Raw genomic sequence first — 22639 nt, forward strand, 5'->3', positions numbered from 1 at the left:
AATATATACCTCTATGTTTTCATTGCACCGTTTCTCATCCTGGTTATTAAAAGCCTGGCTGTTGGGCTGGGGAGATAGCTCGGTAGTCTAAGTGTCTGCCTGGTAAGCACAAGGACTTGGGTTCAATCCCTGGTACTGCATGCCATGCTGGCCCCGGCAAGCCAAGCATGCTGTACCAGCCACCAAAACCAGGCATGATGGCACACACCTGTAATCCCAGCACTGGGGAGGCTGAGACAGGAGAATCACTACGAGTATAAATGATTAATAAAAAGTAAAAATAAAAGGTTTACCATCACTGAAGTAGATAGAGGAAGGTAATTGATTATAGAGGCAGAGTAAGGTAACTTCTGAAGGTGCAGAAATACTCTGCATCTTGATTTTGGTAGTGGTTATACACATGCAATGTAACTGCACACAGTCCTTACAGTTCTGTTCCTCAGTGGAAGTTACCTGTGATGTCAGCCATGGTCTGAACATACTAAAAGGAAAATTACAGAAGTAAATAATTCCCAAGTTTTTGATCATGTTTACTGTAGTATATTGTTATAGCTCATCTATGCAATTACTGTATTTAATCTCTTACTGTGCATAATATATATGTTAAATTTGATCAAAGATGTGTATATGTAGGAAAAACGTTCATAAAAGATTTGGTAATGTCCAGGGTTTCAGGCAGCCAGTTGGACTCTTGGAATCTATTCTTTGCATAGAAGGACACTGCATAAAAATGGTGAATTTTTCTACATGTAAAGTCTACCTTAACGTAATTTCAACAGAGTTAGAGGAAACAAGACCTATTTTTTAGTCAGTAGATTACTTTAGATAAGCTAAAAGTAAAGGTCTCAAATCAAATTATGGTCGTTAAATGTTTCTTCTGACATTCATAGTAAAAAAGATTCTTTTCACACATTCATGAAGTATCCTTAGTACTTACCTGCCAGGGTAGATTCCATGATCACAAAGGTGCTTTTCCCAGGGCGAGGCTTATGCCTTGCACTCCGGATGTGCTGACCCCTGTAATTTCCCCAAATGTAGGATACTGAACTGCATAATTTGTGGTAATGGGAGACTGTGTTCATACTCTCCCCTTTAAAAAAAGAAATGTCCTCAGTTTGTAGACCTTTAGGCTAATGTTCATTTGAAAGCTATGACATTTTTTTTTAAATTTTACATATTTGGTGCAGGGTCTCACTCTGCAGCTCAGACTTGTAGTGATTGTCCCACCTCAGCCTCCCCCAGCGCGGGATTACAGGCACGCCCAGCCTTGGAGGCTGGTTCAGGGGGCCCGGGGCAGGGCTGGCATTGCATTGGTACTGGGAATCGAACCAGAGTTAACATATTTGCCTAGGCGGTCATTTAGATCACTGAGCTATCTCCGCAACCTGGTGAAACACTTTTCACTAAGGTTTGGCAAACTTTTTTGATAAAGATCTGGATTCCTCATGTTAGACTTGGCAGGGACATGGTGTCTGTCCACTGCTTGCTCAGTTCTGCACTGTAACAGGGATGTAGCTGTAAAAGGTAAGTAAATAGACATATCCATGTCTTAGTGAATTTTTCTGTATAAAACAGGTGTCACAGGCCATAGATCACTGTCTCTGCTTTTAGATACTTATAAAGGCCGAAAACAATGACTAAAGCTAAAATTGTTGTAACAAAAATGTTTCTTAAAATATGGCAATTTTCTTGTTAGGAATTAAACATGGGCCAGCGATGTTCAGATACCAGAGGAATTGTCTTTGAAGATGTGAAAGTGCCTAAAGAAAATGTTTTAATTGGTGAAGGAGCTGGTTTCAAAATTGCAATGGGAGCTTTTGATAGAACTAGACCTACAGTAAGTAGGAATAGGAATTGATCATCTTTATGGGATTTTCTTATCTATTATATTAAATATTTTTTCATTTTGATACTGTATACTTATGTTTTTAAATATCTGCTTATTTTAATAAGCGCCTATGTCTGTCACTGTTTTTTCCCCCAATGCTAGGGGCCAAGCCCGGGGCCACAGATATGCTCAGCATGCTTTTACCACAGATTTACATCTCCAGCCCCTGCCTGACGTTACCTTTAATTTATAAATAATACATACTTTAGTACTCATCTTGCTTTAAGCTATAGGGTTTTTTTCCTTTTGTATAATCCTTAACTTTAATCTTAGGAAGTAACTATTTACTGTGTATCTTAAAGATAATATGAACTTTTGTTTATAAAATGTTAAAATCCTAGGTTGCAGCTGGTGCTGTTGGATTAGCACAAAGAGCTTTGGATGAAGCTACCAAGTATGCCCTAGAAAGGAAAACTTTTGGAAAGCTGCTTGTGGAGGTAATTTTGATACTGTGTTTGCTTTGTTGAACATTCCTTTTCACTAAAATATTTAGAAATTATTTATTTTTTTTAGTTTTATTTTTTTAATTTTTTTGCCATAATTTTATTGATAAACAAATAGCAATGAGACAGTTTCAAATCAAATTGGTAGGACAGTTTCAATAATTAACACACTGCATACATTCTTCTTAGTGGTTAATTGCTGTTCAAGATGCGGACTTGATATCCTATTTACAAACACCATTAGAACAAATCATTCTATTCATTAAGAGAATGTAGCTATATATCTATCCTAACCACTTTGAATACACAGATACAAAATGCACATTCATCTGTATAGCCTTTTTTTGTTAAGTTCCGTTATTTGAATATTATAGGTGTGTAAACTCAGCAAAATAGTCTAAAAGAGTCCAGTAGCCCATAATAGTATTGGGTCTTCCACTTGACTGCCAATGTCAGAAATTGTTGACCTGAGTCCCCTACAGCTCACCATGGCTTTACTTCTTGTATTTCATTTTTATACTTTTCTGCTGGATGGTTAAGACCAAGGTAAAGCAGGACCTATGCAACAAGAGTTGTAGCTTTTGGGTCTGATAAGGTCAGTGAAACTCCCTCAGGATTTATCCCGAGATCCTATACCTCAGATTGTAGAACCTTTGTCAGTGTCAGCCATGTGGATGAGTCACGGCCATTGCTTGGCCAGTGTGCTCTCTGTGAAAGCCTGAGAGAATGTAGAAAAACAATTCTGAAAGAATCCTTGGCTGAGAGAGCCACAGCATGGTACTAGCACAAAAACAGAAGTGTGGATCAGTGAAACAGAATAGAGGAAGCAGAAACATTCTCACACACATTCAACTATTTGATCTCCATTAAGGGGCCAAAACACAACACTGGAGAAAGGATAGTCTCTAATAAATAGTGCTAGGAAAATTGGATCACTACATGCAGAAAACTGAGTCTTGACCCATATATCTCATCATCTACTAAACTAAAATCAAAATGGATCAAACATCTAAATTTAAAGCAGAACCATTATTCTGAAAGATAAAATAGGTAAAACTTTTGAAGGCATAGTTGTAGACAAAGACTTTATGAACAGAACACCAGTGGCATAAGAAATAATACCAAGACTCAACAAATGGGATCATATCAAATTGAAAACTCAAAAAAAAAAATAAAAAATAAAATAAAAGACCAGATCAAAAAATGGGCAACTGAAATGACCAGGCACTTCTCAGAAGAAGTACAAATGGTCAATAAATACATGAAAAGAAAGCTCAACCTCACTGGCCATTAGAGAAATACAAAGTAAAACTGCACTGAGCTTCCGTCTTACTCCAGAAAGAATGCCTGTCATTATGACATAAAATGATAAAAAATGCTGGCGAGACTAAGGGGAAAAAAGAAGCCTTCTGCATAAAGTTGGTGGGAAGGTTAGCTAGTGCAGCCACACACTGGAGATCAGGATGCTTAAAAAAACTAAAAGAAGAAATTCCATTCAACCCAGCTATTCACCTTCTAGGAATATTCCCAAATTAGTTAAAGTCATATTGCAGTGATGCATGTTTACCTATGTTCATAGCAGCACAGCATCAAAGCCAGATCTTAGAAATAGCATATATACCATCATTAGATGAATGGATTTTAAAAAATGTGATATTTATACACCATGGTAGGGCCAGGGATATAGCTCAGTCGCATAAGCACCTGTCTGGCAAGCATAATGTCCTGAGTTCAATCCCCAGTCCCTGGAAAAAAAAAAAGAGAAACCTCGAGTACTGCTTTGCTGTAAAGGATAAACTTGAGGCCTTTGTAAGTAAATATGTGTACCTCAGGACCATAACATTAAGTGAAATAAGCCAGACAGCCAGACTCATAAGTTTAAATATATTATTTCTCTTATATGAGAAACCCAAAATATAAACAGCAAAATAACAAATAGATAATAGGAGTAGGGCGATCTCTTTCAAGTAGGAAGGGAAGCAAGAGATGGGAAAAGGGATTTTAAAAAGACAATTAGAGAATTTAAGAAAAAGTTGGAAATAGAACTTTTACAAATGGGAAGGGGAGTTGGTTATATACATGCACAAATGTCCAATGATGAATATAATTGTATGCCATAACCATGTGTTAATATTTTTAACCCTTAGAAAAACACATGTTTTATGTAAGAAAAATAAGGGAGGACATTACCCTCCCTGTTGCACATGGGAATTAGTCAAACTGGTTAGCTATGTCTCCTGGGAGAGCTTATTAGTGTGCTGGTCTGAAGCAACTCGTCACATTCAAAATCATTACAATCAGGTTTATGTTACCAAATACAGTGTATGTATGAAGTTAAACAGCTCTATTTTTGTGGGGTTTTTTATGGCCTCTGATTCATATTTGTATATATTAAGTCAAATAATTTGTGGTTTATACAACAGCTATGTCATCAGATCCATTTTGATACTGCTTCCTATATGAAGTGGGTTTCTAATCATCTTAACATTAATTGTTTCCAAATGTCTACAAGATGCTTTTCTATTTCTAATTCAGGCATTGATGCACTAGAGATTGAACCCAGGGCCTTTGCAGTGAAGTCTCCATAGCTTTTTAAGTTTATTCTGAGACAGGGTCTTGCTAAGTTGCTGAGTGACTAGGCTGGGATTGAACTTGCCATCATCCTGTCTTGTCTCTAAGAGTACCAAGAGAATAGGTGTGCACCTTCAGACCTAGCTAATGTGAATCATTTTAAAGCATATGGCCCATTGTATTGTGAAACCATTTATAACAATTTATAAATTGAGTAGTAAAAGCCATAATCCTTCCATCCAGATAATTACCATGAATATTTTGGGGTACTTTTTCGTATATATTTTCCCAAGTTGTAACCATAATAAATTTTGGAAAATTCTTTATAATATATGGTAAGCATATTTCCATCCTGTGATGCATTTTAACTAAGTCATGAACACTTACCATTCTTCCTGAAGTATTTATGTCTCCCATTTAATTTGGAGCTCCTACAGCGAGGACATGCACCTTTCGAGCTCTCAGTGACACAGCCTGCTGTGCTGCACGTGCCATGGCTTCACCACCACTGCCCTAGAGTAGGTGGAGCATCATATCAGTATCTGACATATTGCCATTTTCTAAAGAAAGACCAGCAGACATCAGAAGGACACAGCTTTATGGTATTTGTCCTCAGAGTGCATAGTAGATAAGCCCAAATTGAGGGACAGTCTTACAAAATATGACCAGTGTTCTTTAAAGGCACAAAGGTCAAGAAAGACAAGGAAAGACTGAGGAAAAAGCCTGGGACAGACTATGAAGAAATGAGTGAATTTCAATTATAATTTTGGAATAGAAAAGACATTAGTGGAAAACTTGGCCAAATTTGAGTAAAGTCTGTAGTTTAGTTGATTAAATGCACTAGTATGAATGTTTTGTCCTTGATTATATTGCTCTGTGATTTGTAATTTGTTAACTTTAGAGGAAGCTGATTGTAACTTTTCTGCTAATCTAAAATGTGTTCAAAATTGAAAATTCAAAAAAAAAAAAAAAAAAAAACAGTCCTAAGAGCAAGGCTTGGTGGCACATGCCTATAATCCTAGCACTTGTGAGGCTGAGGCAGGAGGATCACTGTGAGTTAAAGGCCAGCCTGGGCTAACCTACAGGACAATACCCTTTCTCAACCCCTAACGCCCAGTCCTAGAAGAACTTCTAAGTTCTGTTGTTAGACACCTTAATCTGTTTTGTTTTAATTCTAGCACCAAGGAGTGTCGTTTTTGCTGGCAGAAATGGCAATGAAAGTTGAGCTAGCCAGACTAAGTTACCAGAGAGCAGCTTGGGAAGTTGACTCTGGTCGCCGAAATACCTTTTACGCCTCTATTGCAAAGGCATTTGCTGGAGATATTGCAAATCAAACAGCATCTGATGCTGTGCAGATTTTTGGAGGCTATGGATTTAATTCAGAATATCCAGTAGAAAAACTAATGAGGGATGCCAAGATCTATCAGGTAAGCTTAAAAAGGACTTTTGCTTATGAGAATATTCATAAATGATAGTAAATTTCTGGTTATTAGGGATTTAGTGCTGCTGAGTGATAAATGACTGCCATAGGTGACTGTGCCAGGTTTGGAACTGGCCCATGAAAGCATGTTGTTCTTGCCGGGTCAGGCGGTGCACACCTGCAGTCCTGGTATACAGACGCTGAGGAGCCAGGAGCGCCACCATGGGTTCAGGGCCAGCCTGAGCTGCATAGCAAGACCCTGTCTCAGAACAAAGTAAAACAACAACAAAAAAGGATGTTATTCTTCATTAAGTTTAGGTCAGCAAAGGGAGTGGTCTACAGAGTCAGAGGTGCAGACGTGTGTCATGTGTATAGATCCGTCGTCCTTGAGTTTTAACAACGCCAGCTAGTGGTAGGCCGTGTGTTGCCTCCACAAGGTGTTCATGCCATGTGAGATTTCTCTGTGTTGATTCATCTGACAGTCTTCATTGTATTGAAATCAGATTTGGAGTCAGAAGTCAGCACGAGGAGATAGTGATATTTGACTTCTAAATAAATTGATGGTTAGGAAAACTTAGATGAAAGAATTTAGCACAAAGAAATAGCCCAGCAGAGTGGTACATGCCTGTAATTCCAGTGAAGTGGAGGACAGTCTGTACTACTTAATGAGATGCTGTCTGAAGAAACCAAAAGAATGGAGAAAACAGAAAAGTGAAGAGAGGGAATTTAACAACTGTTTCTAAGGCAGCAAAAGAGGGAAAAAGGAAAGAAACCAGAATTAATAAAAACAAAACGGTAATAATAAAAACAAGATGGTGTTAAAACTAAGTAAGAACAGTTCAAAAAAGTTGGATGAATTTTTTGGAAACATGAAATTTTCATTTTCCCAAATTTTTGTACAAGATAACCTTCTCTTTCATGTTTTGAAGATTCTAACCCCAAATTTTGGAAAATAAACTATTACTCCTACAAGTTTCACTCTATAGGCTACAGAGTATACATGGTTTGCCTCAGTTTAATACTACAAGGGAACTCACACTGTTATCCAAACTATTGAAAAAACCAAGCTGTCTGTGTACTGTAGATGTTTAACCTTCTTTTGTGTTTTTCTTCCAGATTTATGAAGGTACTGCACAAATTCAAAGGCTTATTATAGCCCGTGAGCATATTGGCAAATATAAAAGTTAGAGATTGCAAAACATGATGATTGATTATAAACAGTGGAGAATGCCAAACATACATAATTCTTGAAAAATTAGCACCTGAGGGACTACGTGAGCTTCAGAAAGAGAAAAGGCTTCAACACTGTTCCAATGCCTACATAAATCTATGCAGTTGATTCTGATAGTAGTTTGTACTTTTACACAAACACAGTGATTTTCCTTTTTCAAAACAGATTCGGTTTCATTAAAAGTATGTCTTTAATACCACTATCCTTGAATGATACTAACTTAAAAAAAATAATTCTATCATTTGTGTCTCTTAAGATCGCAGTTATATCTTAGAATTCTGATGTTTCTAGTGGCAGAAAAGTGAGCTCATCTAGAATTCAAAGAATGTTCCAAAATTCAGTGAGAAAACGTAGATTTTGGATGCTATCAAATAACTTGCCAAAGACTTTGTAGACTTAATGATATTATTGTATCAAAGGAATGTATTTTATAATTTGGAATGAATTTTTTTTAGTTTTACACAATAAAAGAATTTTTGAAAATTGTAGTGTTGAGTCTACATTTCATTTGCCTTATTTTCAAATACTAATTTATTTTCAACACTACTTGCCTTAAATTGTTTTTATATGACTGTTGGTCTCTGGATAACCTTTGGTCTATTGTATATAATAGACTTTTTCATTCTGAAAAGGAACTTAAATTATGTCACTGCTTAATAGTATGGCTTTCTGTATTTCTTCTAGGACTCTATTGTTTCATGTATTTTCTCCTATGAAAAGCAGGCCCTGCCAGCCAGATAGCTCAGCGGATTAAAGCACCTGCTTAGGCAAACACAGCGACCGGGGTTCAATCCCCAGTAGGCCATGCTAGCCCCGTCCTGCCCCCCACCCCAGCACGCTGAGCTGGTGACTGAGACTGGGTGTGGTGGCACATGCCTGTAATTCAGTACTTGGGAGACTGAAAACAGGAGGATCAATTTGAGTCTGATCTGTGTAGGTGGACCCTGTACTAAATACATAAAATTGGACTGCATAAAGTTATCTGTTCCTTTTTTCTGTATTATTGAAGACCTCAGAAAAGTATAAAAACGAGGTATATAAAGTAAAGCCATCTTAATACGATGAGCTGTAAAAGGCTCAAGTCAGTAACTTCTGAGGATAACCCACTGATATTATAGATTGCTAGACAGTGTTAGATTCTTTAGTTGAATTCCAACTATTTGGATGCCAATGGAATATTCACCTCTGACAGGACAAAAAAAAAAAGCATACAAAGGAAAGATCATTTTGTATTTATATATACAAAATAGGATAGGTTTACAGCTACTTTTGCTTAATTCAATGAGAAGAAAGAGGTGTACTAACTGTTTGGATAGAATATCTTATCTGCTTGTGCTATGAATAACCACTAAGAAGATAACAATGTATAATGTATTATCAAAACTGTCCTATTAATCAGCTGTGAAACTGTCTCATTTATTTCTCAATAAAAAATAAAGTAAAGCAAAGGAAAGCATAGCTTTTTATAACATATAGTACATCTATGGCAATTTTAATCTATATTTAAGGAAGCTGCCACTATCAATTTGAATAAAGGGAAAAAAACTATTTCAAAATGCTTTATACTTTGAAGACTGGAGGTTTAGCTCAGTGGTATGTGCTTAGCATTTTCAGGCCTTGGGTTCAATCTTTAGCAATGATAAAAAAAAACTGTTAGGTATGGTACTATATGTTTTTGTTTGAACTACTGTAACAACATACCATAAAATGATGGCTTATCAATTACAGAATTTTTATTTATTTTTGGTACTGGGCATCGAACTCGGGACCTTGAACTTTCCAGGCATATAGCTTCTGAGCTATATCCCTGGTCCCCAATTATAAAAATTTCTTGCTCATAGTTCTGAAAGCTGGAATTCCAAGATCAGGATGCCAGCAAGGTTCAGTTCCGGTGATGGTCCTCTTCTAAAGCCATCTATTGCAGTATCCTCTCCTAACACACAAAAAAAAAGCACACTGGGTCTTTAGCCTCTTATTAGGGCCCTAATCCCATTCTTGAGAGCTCTACCCTTGCCACCTAATTTCCTCTCACAGGCACCACCTCCAAATACCATCACACTGGCAATTAAGTTTCCACTCATTAACTTGGGGCGTGGTGTGACTATTCAGTTTATATAGTATGTTGATATTACACTTAATATTGCTAAAGTGCAGAAAATATTTAGTGACTTCTGGTTATCTTAAAGCAAAATATTAAATCTGTTTGAATTGTCCAAGATTCATCTTCATACTGAAATTCTGGATTTTTAAAGATGTTTTTGAGCTAGCTTGTATAAGAATGATTTTTTTTAACTTAAAAATGTACATTAAAGAAAGTGTTTTGTGGGCCGGCCAGGTAGCTCAGCAGACTAAAGTGCCTGCTTAGGCAGAGCATAGCATCTGGGGTTCAATCCCTGCCACCTGTGGGGCGTGCTGAGAAGGAGATTGAGATTGGGCATGGTGGCATGTGCCTGTAATCCCAGTACTTGGGAGGCTGAAAACAAGAATCACTAGGATTCCAATCTACATAGTGAGACACTGTAGATTTTGTGTACCAAATACACAAAAATAAAAAAGAAAGAAAAATCCTGCCTCAGTCTTCCAGGGAGCTAGAATAACAGGCCTGCCCCAGCAGGTTTCGCTTGGATTAAAGATTTTTTTAAAAATCTTCATTAATTTGGGAACTACTCTCCCTGGAATTGTTTATCTCTGCCAACCATATCAGAGTTCTTTCTATAAGGCAGATTAATTAATGTATATTGCACGGTAGGGAAACATGTCATAGACGTTCAATGAGTGGGCAAGCTTTCTCAGTTACAGATATGCACATACATTCAGATTTTCATAGCTATGATTTCCACCATAAACTGAAAGTAAAATTCCTGGAGTCCAGATCTCATCAAAGAATAAAATATTCTGAACTTATTAAGGCTCTCAAAACACTAAAAGGAACAATCCAGCTTCTCTCTCATTACTTACTGAAATGATAACTGAATTACGTAAGTGATCATCAAGCAGACTCTGATAAAGTGCAGTTTTGTTCCCAGTGAGTATGAATTTATGGACTATGGCTAAACCAGAATCAAAACACAAAGCCATGAGGAAGAAGAAAACCTACATAAACAGGGTCAAGAAAATTTAAAGTCCTTGCCATGTGAGGGTCATTCTCGCCACTAAGCAAAGATGGCTTGGGCTAAGATCTGTCAGTGCTATTCTCAAGCGATGCAGTTTGACTCTCTCTCGTGGGTCCTAAGTTCATGTCCTCCCAAACTCGTAGAACTTTCATGATGGTAAAGTCATGATGCATAGAATTGTAAAATGAACATAGCAAGAATTTAATTTAGCTGAGTGTGGTGGACCTGTAGTACCAGGTAATCTGGAGGCCAGAACCAGAGGATCACCTGAGCCCACAAATTCAAAATCAACCTAGGAAATTTAGCAAGATCTGTGTTCAAACAAACAAACCAAGAAACGAACAAATAGTACATTGGACTCATTGATCAAGGAGAGAACTAATAATATATCAAAACAAATTTCCAGCAACCAATTTAAATCTTAAAATCTAGGTAACTTCAAATGCTTAAAAAAAAACCCTGACCTTCAAAATGTTTATATTTCATAAAACACACAATTTTCTTTTTATTAATAGTTTTCAATACTCAAATTTATCTTCAAAGTTTCATTTATTGTTTTTTATTTTAGGGAAGGGTCTATAGGGTGTTCAGAGTCATACTACTAGATTGGACTCATAGTGCTCTGCCAGTTTATAGCCTGCCAAGTACTGGGATTACAGGCACGTACCACCACACCCAGTCTCAATTGCTGTCTCAGCTTGCCCTGCGGGCAGGGCCGGCATGGCAGGCCAAGGGATCAAACCCCCAGCCCCTGCACCTGCTTGTAGGCGCTTTAATCCACTGAGCTATTTGGCTGGCCCTCAAAGTTTCTCTTAAATGGCTTTAGAATTCTACTTTTACATTATCTGCCTCATTTATACAGAGTTCCTTTTATTAAGGAACTGCTTCACCATAAAAGCTTGCAATGCCAAGATTGTGGATGAGATTTCATTTGCTTGAGTTGCGTCAAGAGCAGAAGAGTAAAGAAATCAGAAATCACCACATAGAGTGTGTGTGTGTGTGTGTGTGTGTGTGTGTGTGTTTGTGTGTAACAACCCTAGGATATCACACAATTTAGGTACATTTAAACATTAAGTTACATCCCCAGATGCAAGGACAGAAATTTAAAGTGAAATTTGAAGTATGCAACATCCTGTTTTTATGTGTGCTGCCTCAAAAATAAGTATTTACTATATTTCATTGATTCTAATGTCCATATTTTTCATATTAACATCTAAGGAATCTGGATAACCTTATGTTAACAGTCATTGGTTTTTCTTTGCATTTATTATTATTATAATTTATGGCATCACAAGTGAAATGTATTTTGGGGTCATGGAAATGCTACTCCACGACATAATAAAAATGTTAAAGGAGGCGATAAATAATTTAGGTATGAATTCTAATGAAATTTATCATTCCAGGTCATAATCCAGGCTTTGAACACAATCATGGGCTCAGGTGATAATAAAATGAAGCTCAATCAGGCCTTGAACTTAAAATCTTGTGCCTCACCCTAAGGTAGAACTAATTTTAGGAATTAACCTAGAACTAATCCTGAGAGAAGCATTTTTCCTTTACAAAATAATAGGTGTGCTTCTTTTTGTAAGGTATGCAGTGCAGACAAAGGAGATATATAGCACTGAACAAGAAAAATACTGTATAGATGTAAATCATATGTATAGATTTTTGTGGGGGTTTTGTTGTCATTATTGTTGTAGTACTGCAAATCCAATCCTGGGGCATTGTACCACTGAAAGTACAGAAATTTATTGTTGAACAGCCTTGAGCCGAGAGGGAGAATATATTTCTTAGAGTAGATAACAGGAAACACAAGGGTTTTTTAAATAATTTTCCACAGGTAAGGCACAGAACTCTGTTAGCCCTTTATATTCCCCATTGGTTTTGTCTGGGAATCAAATCTTTGACCTCATAACTTGAGTTGCCCGGGGGTGTGAGAGGCTCATTGTTAGATCTCAACACCATTAACTTTATCATCCAGATTCTTCGTTGTATATATGTAGTCAAACAGTTTATCATACAAGGTCTGATGAGCAGAACCAGAAGAGATATGATCAGGGGCCAATCAGAGCAGTTATCAGATTATTTATCCAGGGGGATATTGAAAATAATTCCCCTTTATTACCTTGATGGATATCTTGAGCTAACTCTTTTAGTATGTTTACCTGATTCTGTATCTGATGGCTGTTATCTGATAGATTAAAACAGCACATGAAATTTAGGTATTACATAATGTATAATAACTGAAAAGAAAGTTAGGCCAGGCCTGTATCCTGGTGTACTAATTTGACCTTGAGTAGATCGGGTGTCTTTCTGATTGACCATCTTGTTGAGCTGTCACCCATTGCAGCCAGCTTAATGTGGGTGTGATGAATCTAGTGTCTCTTTTTAGCTACATTAACTAAGGTGGGCATGCTCAGGATGACAGGATAAGGTCCTACCCAGCGAGGTCCCAATGTGGATGGATCCTGATTTTTTATACACACTAGAGAGCCAGGTTCTGTAGCCAGTGGACTGTCAAGTTGTTCTGCTCTTGAATGTTGATGGCAGAAGAGGGAGTATGTAGCCTGTAGGGTAGACTGCAGAGCCTGTAAGGACTTAATAAGTTCCTGATTAGAAATGGATGTCAGGATTTCCTCCCCCAGTTTGGGGATTAAGGGAGATGCCTGACCATACATAGATTTAAAGGGAGTGATCCCATGTACATAGGGAGTACAGCAGGCTTGTAATAAAGCAAAAGGAAGAAGACTCACCCAGTTTTTGCCAGTCTCCAACCCTAGTTTTGAAATGGTTTCATTTAGAGTTCAATTTATTGTTTTCTACCTGACGTGAACTCTGAGGCCTATATGCACAATGTTGCTTTCATTTTAATTTTAGGGCCTGGGACAGACTTTTGGTAACCTGGCTTAAAAGCTGGACCACTGTCCGACCACATAGTAATGGGTAGGTCAAATCTGGGAATAATCTCTGTCAATAACTTCTTTGTCACTATCAGAACTGACTCTGATAGGGTGGCACAGGCCTCTGTCCATCCAGTAAAGGTATCCACTAAAACAAGGAGGTAGTAATATCCTCCTTTTCATGGACCCATTTTAGTGCAATCAATTTCCCAGTGTTCCCCAGGAGACATACCTCTAGTGCGTTGTCCAGGTTTAGAAGTGATCTTGCTGGGGTTTACCTGGGCACAGTGAGGACACCATCAGCTGGTTACCTTAGTCATTTGATTCAGTTTGGGCATGAAGTAGGATTTTCATAACAGTTTAGCCAATTTATTTTCTTCCAAGTGAGTCTCTTGGTGTATCTGCTGAATGAGCTCTTGGCCTAGTGCCTCAGGAAGGAGAATCCTGTTGTCCGGCAGCATTTGTCAGCCATCCTGTGTTGGCGTGGTTTTTAAGCTTTGAGCCAACAAAAGATCTGTATCAGAGTAAGTGGGCTGATTCAGCACTTTTGGTGGCAGGCCAGGCAAGAGTGCCTTGAGCGGCCCCACTGGTTTTTGCGCCACTTCCTTGGCTGTGGCATCTGCCAGAATATTTCCTGAGGCCACTGGAGAGTTTACCTTTTGATGTCCCTGGCAGTGGATAACTGCCACCTTCTCGGGGAGCTACACAGCTGCAAGGAAGTCCTGGATCTCTTGAGCATTTTTGATCTTATGTCCACCAGTGATTAACAGACCTCATTCCTGATAAATAGCTCCATGTACATGTAGGATAGCAAAAGCATACCTGCTGTCAGTGTAGATCTACCTGTTTATTTTGTCCCCAGCAGAGGGCCTGGGTTAATGCAATGAGCTCTGCCTGTTGGGCAGATGTCCCATGTCCCAAGGCTTGGGCCCAGATCACTTGGTCTTTTGTGACCACTGCTGCCCCAGCATAATGTACCCCATTTAGGACAAAACTACTTCCATCGGTGTACAAGGTAGCATCAGGATCATCCATAGGAATGTCTGTGAGGTCCTCTCTCAGGCTTGTTTTTGCATCAAGCACCTCAAGACAGTCATGGAGCGGCGCCTCAGGGTCATCATCTGGTAACAAGGTGGCTGGGTTTAAGGCTGTAGTGGACAAGAACTTAATACAGGCTGGGTCTAAGAGCAAAGCTTGATATTGTACAATCCGTCCATTTGAGAGCCATCTGTCAGGAGGGCTTCTAAGAAGGCTCTCAACCACGTGAGGAGCCACGAGTTGGAGCTCCTGGTCAAACATGAGCTTAGTAGCTTTTTTTCCTGCATCAAGACCTGAGCAGGCTTTCTTTTTTCTTTTTTCCTTTTGGACATTCATGTTTTTAATGCCTTTCCTCCTTGCAATAGGCACATTGGTTCTCTTTAAGAGGTGTCTTTTTAAAAAAATTTTTGGACCTTTTTTGTTAACTTTGGAGTCCTTTCCCCCATGGCAATCAGAACCTTTGGTATCTCTACCAGCTCTGTCAGTGCTTTTCCTTCAAATCCTTTAATCTTCTGCAATTTTTTTCTAATGTCTGGGGCTGACTGAGAAACAAAGGCAATATTCATAGTGTGGCGGTTCTCAGGGGCTTCAAGATCTATCGGTGCATATATCCAATAGGCCTCTTGGAGGTGCTCTAAGAACGCCACTGGAGACTCATTTGGTCCCTGACTGACCTCTGTAACTTTAGACAAATTAATAGGCTTTCTAGATGCCACCCTGATTGCCCCTAAAAGCAGCTGGCGATACTGATTGAGAGCCTCCTTACCTCTATGGGAATTAGAATCCCAGTTAGGATGAGTCAAAGGGAAGGATTTCTCCAGTCATACAGGATCTGAAGCCGGTTGGCCATCTAGGCCCAAAATTGATTTTAGTCCACACCCTCGGATTTGCTCCCACTCTTCAGATGTAAAGAGGATCTGTAAAAGCTGTTGGCAATCATCCCAAGTGGGCTGATGGGTGAAGAAAACAGATTCCAGAAGAGATATAAGCCTTTGAGGGTTCTGAGAGAAAGAGGGGTTCTGGTTTTTCCAGTTATATAAATCACTAGTCGAGAAGGGGACATAAAACATGAAAGGGCGGTCATCTCCACCCTATTGTTCACGGAGAGGAAGTACTGGGGCTGGTGCTGAGGTGGGAAAAAGATCAGGGTCAGATGGCGGGGTCTGAGAAAAGGGCAGTCCGCTACGGGTATGCAGCTGACTCAGAGGAGTGGAGTCGGGGCTAGCTGAAAGGTTAAGGGAGGGATGGGACAGTTTAGGGTAAGGAGGGGGAGTCAGGGATTCAGATGTCGGGGGCAGCACAGGTGGCCTTTTAGGACCCTGAGGACCTTTTCTGGAGCAGCAGTCAGTGCCACCATACCAGAGGCACGTTGGTGTGATGCCCAGGCATGGTGACAGGTTTTCATCCACTTTGGAGAGTCCTGCAATAAATCTATCCATGCTTGAATATATGGGACTTGATCAAGATGCCCCGGCTTTTCAAATATGACCCTGCAGACCTAATAAGCAAGAAAGATATTAAAAGAGCCCTCCGGAGGCCATATGGACTCTGATAGGCGGGGCCACTCCACTTCGCACAAAGTGTGGAGAGTCCCTGGGGAGACAAAGTCTCCGTAGTCAGCAGCTCGCCGTCAGAATTCCTGGAAATGATCAAGAATACATTGCAAAGGCGACACAGAAGCAAAAGCAGACTGACCCACGGTTATCAGACAGACAAACGACAATTGGCCGAAACACACAAAGACGAAACAGAAACAGACCTGAGACTCCAACCCGTCGTCACGGAAAGGATTCGAGTCCAGAGGTGATCACTGTGTCCAGCACCTCTTAGGACTCTCAGAGGGGGCGCCCCGACAGAACAGACACAGATGTCTTACGGGCAGGATCTTTCAAATGGCTCGGTCTAGTCAGTCGGAATGATAGGATTTATGAGTTTTTGGAGACCGTCCCAGGGCCAGAAAGTTCCCCCGGGGAAATGGTTTCCAAAGACTCTGGTTCCTATGATTGATTCCCCAATAAAGGGGATCCTGGACGAGCCCCCAAATGCTATGGGTCAACTCTGCATAGGAACCAGGTCAGCCAGATAAAAATCTGAATAGAGCCTTTTATTTACTGAGCACAGGTCTGTCAGCCACTTCTTACGCAGGAGAAGGCTGATCAGTCGAATGTAGGTAGCAAGGGGGGTATTTATAACAGAAATCACATCGTTTAATAAACAAATTTGTTATCTAGCACGGAACAACAAAAACTATATTCATTTGACACAGCTGCAAACTGTTTATAACTAAAAGACCTTTTACAGCTTAGTGATAAGTGCATATTTTTATAAGATATATCTTAAGCTGACTGTGTGACAGGAGATGGTTGGGGAGGGAGTTTGTGTTAGCTTGCTGCCTTGACAAAAAACAGTTATTTATTATTGAACAGCCTTGAGCCAAGAGGGAAAATATTTTTCTTAGAGTAGAAAACTGGAAGCACAAGGGTTTTTTAAATAATTTTCCACAGTTAAGACACAAAACTCTGTTAACCCTTTACAGCCTTCACACTTCATTCCTAGCCCTTTTTTTTTTTTATTGTTTGAGTAAAACCAGGGCCTTTTCACTGAGCTACATCCTCCCCTTACAAAAAAAAAAACCAAAAAAAAAAAAAAAAAAAAAAAACAAACCTTTGAGACAGGATTTTGCTAAAGTGCTTATTCTGGGCTCAAGCTTCTCATTTCTTCTGCCTCAGCCTCACATAGTTCTGGGATTACAGGTATGGACTACACCAGACTAATTTTAAAGATTTTTAAGTATACAAGGTAAATTTCAAAGTAGTCACTCAAATAATAGAATTGTAGTTTGTAATTTATAAACTCAGATACTTTTAATACAATAGAACCTAATTTTCCCAATTCTGGGAAAAGTCACTATAATTAGGTGATGAAATCATTATCATAGGACAATCAAGCTGGCTCACATTTCATTACATCAGATAAGCTTCTCCAAATCGTAAACTAGCACGCTTTTCAGGATGCCAATTATTTCTACTAGGTGCTCAAAAACACAAGTGTAAAAGAACGAATGAAATAGTTATCATCTTGGAATTCTGTAGAAAGTTCCCAAGTACTTTTTTTTTTTAAGTACTTCTCAAATATTTCAATTACTCTTAGCGCTTGCTAATGGAAAAAGGAAAACACAGGGAACGTGAACATCCCCTTACTCTAAAAATGCTTATTTTGGACATTTAGTACCCATTAGCAGGCATTCTACTAATTAACCGCTACTTCCGGTCTACAAAGTACCAAGTGCCTAAAAATTATTATTTTTTTAAAAAATAAATTTTATTTATGTATTTGGTACAGGGTCTCACTATGTGGCTGGGACCCGGTGACCCTCCGGTCCAGCCTCCCCAGCGCAGGGATTATGGGCGTGCGCCATCAAGCTCGGCTTCGAAGGCCAGCTCGGTGCACCCGGGTTCCAGAGAATGCGTGACATGAGGTATGGGGGGATCAAACTCGGGTTCCTGCAATTTGCCAGGCAGGCGCTTAAATTGTTGAGCTATCTTCCCAGCCCTAAAAATTATTTTTTAACAGCATTTAGATACTTAAATGTTACTTAAGTTTGATTTAGGTAAAAGAAAGGATTGACAATCTAGAGAATGGGCGCAGGCAGCGAGGACACCTATGAAGAGCTCTAAGGGTCCTGCTCCTCCCTTCAGGCAGAAACGCGGTCAGCCCTGTCGGGCTTGGAAGGGTCCTGAGCAGGGGCGTCTGCGCAGGCGCGGCTCCTAATTCTACCCCGCAACGCTGGCGCTTCGCCCTTTTGGTTCTGCGACATGGTGAGTGCGGGTGGGCTCCGCGGAGCTCTCCGGGTGGGTCGGGAAGGGCATGGTGGCGCGCTGTGGAGCGCCTTCGTCGGCCTACGGCTGCCTGCCGGGTGCTCGAGAGTGGTTCGGTTAGGAAGCGAGCCGTGTAAGTCTTTCTGAGAGCTTGCAGCGGCATTACTCAGCGCTTCCTGCAAAGCTCGCGGGCGCGCTTGCTGCTTCTAATTTTATCGAGGCTTCTTCGCCGTGGGCGGGCCTCCTAGGATTCATCGTCCGATTTCTTGACCCTAAAAAGCCAAGGCTCACTCGCGACTTTATTCCCTTCACGCTACACATTTTAGTTTTATATATTTTCCTTAAATGTGATGTTTGGTTCGAAGAAATCCTAGAATCATTAGTGGAAGCCTCTCGCTTGAGGGCCTTGAAAATTTTAAGTTGGATCCCCAGGAAATTTGTTACTCGATCGTGTTTGTTAATTGTGAGGACCTACCACGTGCCTACAGTAAAAGTTTTTTTGTTTTGTACCTGGAACTGAACTCACGATCTCGTGCTTTCCAGGCAGGCGCTGTGCCGCTGAGCTACATCCCTGGCCTTAAGTATAGTGCGCTCCAAATCAGGAAGATGTAGGTACCTGAAAACAAAACAGCACCCTTGGCGCCTGGGAACTTGTTGCACACACAGAGCCTCTGGCTAGGGGTTCTGGTAGACTGCTTACTGGTTGTTGGAAAAACTTGCGGGGGAGCACAGAAGGTCCGTTGGAACCCGATTTTTCGATAAGCAAGAGTTTGCAAATTTTGGCTAGCCAGACGTAAAAGAATTTCCTTTTGCATGCGTTGTACCGCGTGTTACCTTACTTGGTAAGGTTTGTACTTTACGGTGTTTATTTGGGAGGATAAGCAGCACATGGAGGTGGTATTTTTTTGGGTCTGTGATGACACGGCATGTATTCTGAATCTAAAGTTGATTATTACTACTTTAGCTCTAGAATTACTCTGAGACCCGAAAAATACCTGAATCGCAACTATTAGTACTATTTTTTGTCCTTTTGTGTGTTGCATATATACTTGCATGCGTGCTAAGGAGCAGGACATAAAATGTGAATAAATCACGGTCTTTTTATTTTGAAAGGGCACGCCGCAGAAGGACGTTACTATCAAGTCTGATGCACCTGACACCCTTTTACTGGGGAAACATGCAGATTATATTGCATCTTACGGCTCAAAGAAAGACGATTATGTATGTATGATTGTATGTTGCAAAGCTATTCGTAAGGAAGTCTGATGGGTAGAAACAATAGGGCAGTATTTGTGTACTAATCTTAATCAGCTGATGGGATAGATCAGGAATTAGAGGTACCAAAGTATTTCCTGTCTTTGTAGTTGGGGTAATAGTTTCAAGGTCAATGATGTATTGGCATGTATTATCTGACTGACTGCTGATGTGTAATAACACTTAGCTTTAGAATTACGCTGAGACCTTGAAATGATTTTACCTGGAGTTACAATACCTAAAAGCTTTTTTTTTTTTTTCTGGGAGAATCTTAACAAAAAAGGATAAATAACCTGTCTGGAAGTATTTTTCCTTTAGGGTCTAAAATAGCTGGGTTTCTGCCATGTGGGGAACAAACTTAAGGTCCACACCTTGAAACCTTAGGAATGGTGTCGCATGCTTGGAATTTCAGTGCTTGGCCTGAAGCAGCAGGATTTGGCTTCAGCATCAGGACAGCCTGGGCTGCATAGACCCTTCCTCAGATAAATGAAGCCACCAAAGTGTTGTGACTGCAACAAAATCACACCTCTGGACTGTGCAAATTTATATTTTTCATTTTTATGTCACATAATTTGTACACAATAAAAGAATGGGTATTTGACTATATTAAGGGTTAAAAATATATCAGTTTTACTAATGAAAATGGTAGGTGATTTTGGTTTAGCTCATTTTACCTCTTGGTGCGAAAGCCCAGTTTATAGTAATTGTGAGTTGTAGATACCATGTCAAAATTTCAAATTAACCCACTTAAGAAATTACTATTTTAGGAATACTGCATGTCTGAGTACTTGAGAATGAGTGGCATATATTGGGGTTTGACAGTAATGGATCTTATGGGACAACTTGACCGCATGAATAGAGAAGAAATTCTGGCATTTATTAAGTCATGTCAACATGAATGTGGTGGAATAAGCGCTAGCATCGGGCACGATCCTCATCTTTTGTACACTCTTAGTGCTGTCCAGGTAAATACTTAAAAATTCTGTCTTGATACTGTATATTCTTTCCTGAGTTGGGAATTAAAATTGTATTAGAGGACAAATTTTGTTGATAACGTCTGTTCTGCAAGGTCAGTGATGTGATGGCATGTATTAGCTGAATGTGCAGTTGATGTGAATTCTCAAATTACCCTGAGACCTTGAAGAACAATTTTTATAAACTTTGATAAATGAGACTTTGAAAATAACCTATTTGGGCCCAGGAGATAGCTCAGCGGGTTAAGTGCCTGGCAAGCACAAGGACTGTTCAATCCCTGGTACCGCATGCTGTGCAGCCCCAAAACTGGACGTGGTGGCACACTCCTTTAATCCCAACACTGGGGAGGCCGAGACATGAGGATCGGAGTCCAGCATAGTGAGACCCTGTATCAAATAAATAAAATAACCAGCTTTTATTTTGACAGTGAATCGACAGGTGTGGTTTAAAGTCCAAGTACTTTGGCGGAACGGGGAATTGAACTCAGGCCCTTGTACTAGCCAGGGAAGCGCTTACTCTACTGAGCAATCTCCCCAGCCCCAAGTACTTTGGAATGCTGAGTTAGTTTATTTGTGGACAAATGCTTTACAGTTAAATTTTAGGAAATGTTAATGTTGATAAAATACAATTTTGTTGAATAACAGTATAGTCTGCAGATTTGAAAATAGTTTACAGTATCAGTAGACTAAGGTCTGCTTGAAGTTCAAGTCAGTATAGCAGAATAGAATTGAAAGATTATTTACTAAGTTACTTGTCTTTCCTATTACAGATTCTTACTCTGTATGATAGTATTAATGTTATTGACGTAAATAAAGTTGTGGAGTACGTTCAGAGTCTACAGAAAGAAGATGGATCCTTTGCTGGAGATATTTGGGGTAATGTCAGATTTAGTCCTTGCTACCCGGAATTCACTATTTAAATGTCCTGGCCTTGGTAGTGATCATTGATGAGGAGATTTAAGGTTTTCATCTTTTCAGGTCCCACTAAGCAGCTGGTCGAACTGGAATTAATGGCCCAGCATGCTCTGTGGTAGTTAATAGCAGCATACAGGAGCACTGGAACAGAGGGGGCCAATCTAAAACGGTAGGTGAAATATTTTCCCCAGCATTGGGTAGCTTTTTAAAGTTAAAAAAGATTAAAAATGCCAAAAGGAAAAACAAAAGATTGACAAAATTACTGAGTTTCAATGGAGGGAGTGGCTTGTATTTTATTTGGTAAATGTAGATAATCTCTGCTTTAGGGCTGAACACAGTGCAGGCCAGAGAGACCAGCTGCTTCATGGGATGTGAAAATCTACTTTTGTAACATAGGGTAAGTTTATCTGTATATTGTTAGAAATTGACTAATCTTTCACTTCTGTTTCTTTAACTTTCTGATACTCTAAAACAACTTGAAATTGTTAAATTATCTGCTGTTAGTTTTGACAGATTTCTGTTAGTTTCCTTAGAGGTAGAAGCATTTAATTTAAGATTGAGCTTCTGACCACTTAATGTAAATGTTAAGCCTGGATTCTGGATTCCTGGAAATTGAATGGTAGTTACATAGTTTATTTTTTAGGCAACTAGTACTGTTACTGATCAAAAACCTCTGGTAATATGTATGTGTTGTTACTTTTGTTTTAGGAGAAATTGACACAAGATTCTCCTTTTGTGCCGTGGCTACTTTGGCCCTTTTGGTAAGCTTTGATAACTATATCGAGAGACTGGGTGTGGTGGCGCACCCCTGTAATCCCAGTGCTGGGGAGCTGAAATCAGGATCACTATGAGTGCGAGCTGCCTAGTGAGACCCTGTTCCCAATACATAAATAAGATAAATAATAATGAAACTTCCCAGCATCCATGAATACTCTGGAATTCAGTACCCTTACCCCCTTCTATTTATAGGGGAAGCTCGATGCTATTAATGTGGAAAAGGCAATTGAATTTGTCTTATCCTGTATGAACTTTGATGGCGGATTTGGTTGCAGACCAGGTTCTGAATCTCATGCT

General features: G+C 39.5%; 2 protein-coding genes and 4 non-coding genes across 6 annotated transcripts in view; all 6 read left to right on the plus strand.

Annotated features, from left to right (window-relative positions):
• The window catches only part of Acadm (acyl-CoA dehydrogenase medium chain), a 28179-nt gene extending 19969 nt beyond the window's left edge, over positions 1-8210 (plus strand). The window contains exons 9-12 of the mRNA XM_004648572.3: positions 1697-1837; positions 2230-2325; positions 6081-6329; positions 7439-8210. Of these exons, the coding sequence (XP_004648629.1) occupies positions 1697-1837; positions 2230-2325; positions 6081-6329; positions 7439-7510 (558 nt within the window). The 3' untranslated portion in view covers positions 7511-8210. The remainder of the gene's footprint in view (positions 1-1696; positions 1838-2229; positions 2326-6080; positions 6330-7438) is intronic.
• On the plus strand, positions 930-1091 carry LOC111814718. The gene has a single exon (XR_002819625.1). It is a non-coding gene; the product is annotated as a U1 spliceosomal RNA (small nuclear RNA).
• Positions 8211-18363: 10153 nt separating the features above from the next.
• Positions 18364-22639, plus strand: part of Rabggtb (Rab geranylgeranyltransferase beta subunit) — a 6966-nt gene continuing 2690 nt past the window's right edge. Inside the window, exons 1-6 of the mRNA XM_004648573.2 lie at positions 18364-18422; positions 19536-19643; positions 20444-20641; positions 21421-21526; positions 22274-22326; positions 22535-22638. Coding sequence (XP_004648630.2) covers positions 18420-18422; positions 19536-19643; positions 20444-20641; positions 21421-21526; positions 22274-22326; positions 22535-22638 — 572 coding nt within the window. The 5' untranslated portion in view covers positions 18364-18419. The remainder of the gene's footprint in view (positions 18423-19535; positions 19644-20443; positions 20642-21420; positions 21527-22273; positions 22327-22534; position 22639) is intronic.
• Positions 19331-19409, plus strand: LOC111814720. The gene has a single exon (XR_002819627.1). It is a non-coding gene; the product is annotated as a small nucleolar RNA SNORD45 (small nucleolar RNA).
• Positions 19805-19886, plus strand: LOC111814721. The gene has a single exon (XR_002819628.1). It is a non-coding gene; the product is annotated as a small nucleolar RNA SNORD45 (small nucleolar RNA).
• On the plus strand, positions 20745-20816 carry LOC111814719. Its single transcript, XR_002819626.1, has one exon. It is a non-coding gene; the product is annotated as a small nucleolar RNA SNORD45 (small nucleolar RNA).

The sequence above is a fragment of the Octodon degus genome, unplaced genomic scaffold, assembly GCF_000260255.1.
Source record: "Octodon degus isolate 3935 unplaced genomic scaffold, OctDeg1.0 scaffold00444, whole genome shotgun sequence".
In the NCBI taxonomy this organism is placed as follows: Eukaryota; Metazoa; Chordata; class Mammalia; order Rodentia; family Octodontidae; genus Octodon; species Octodon degus.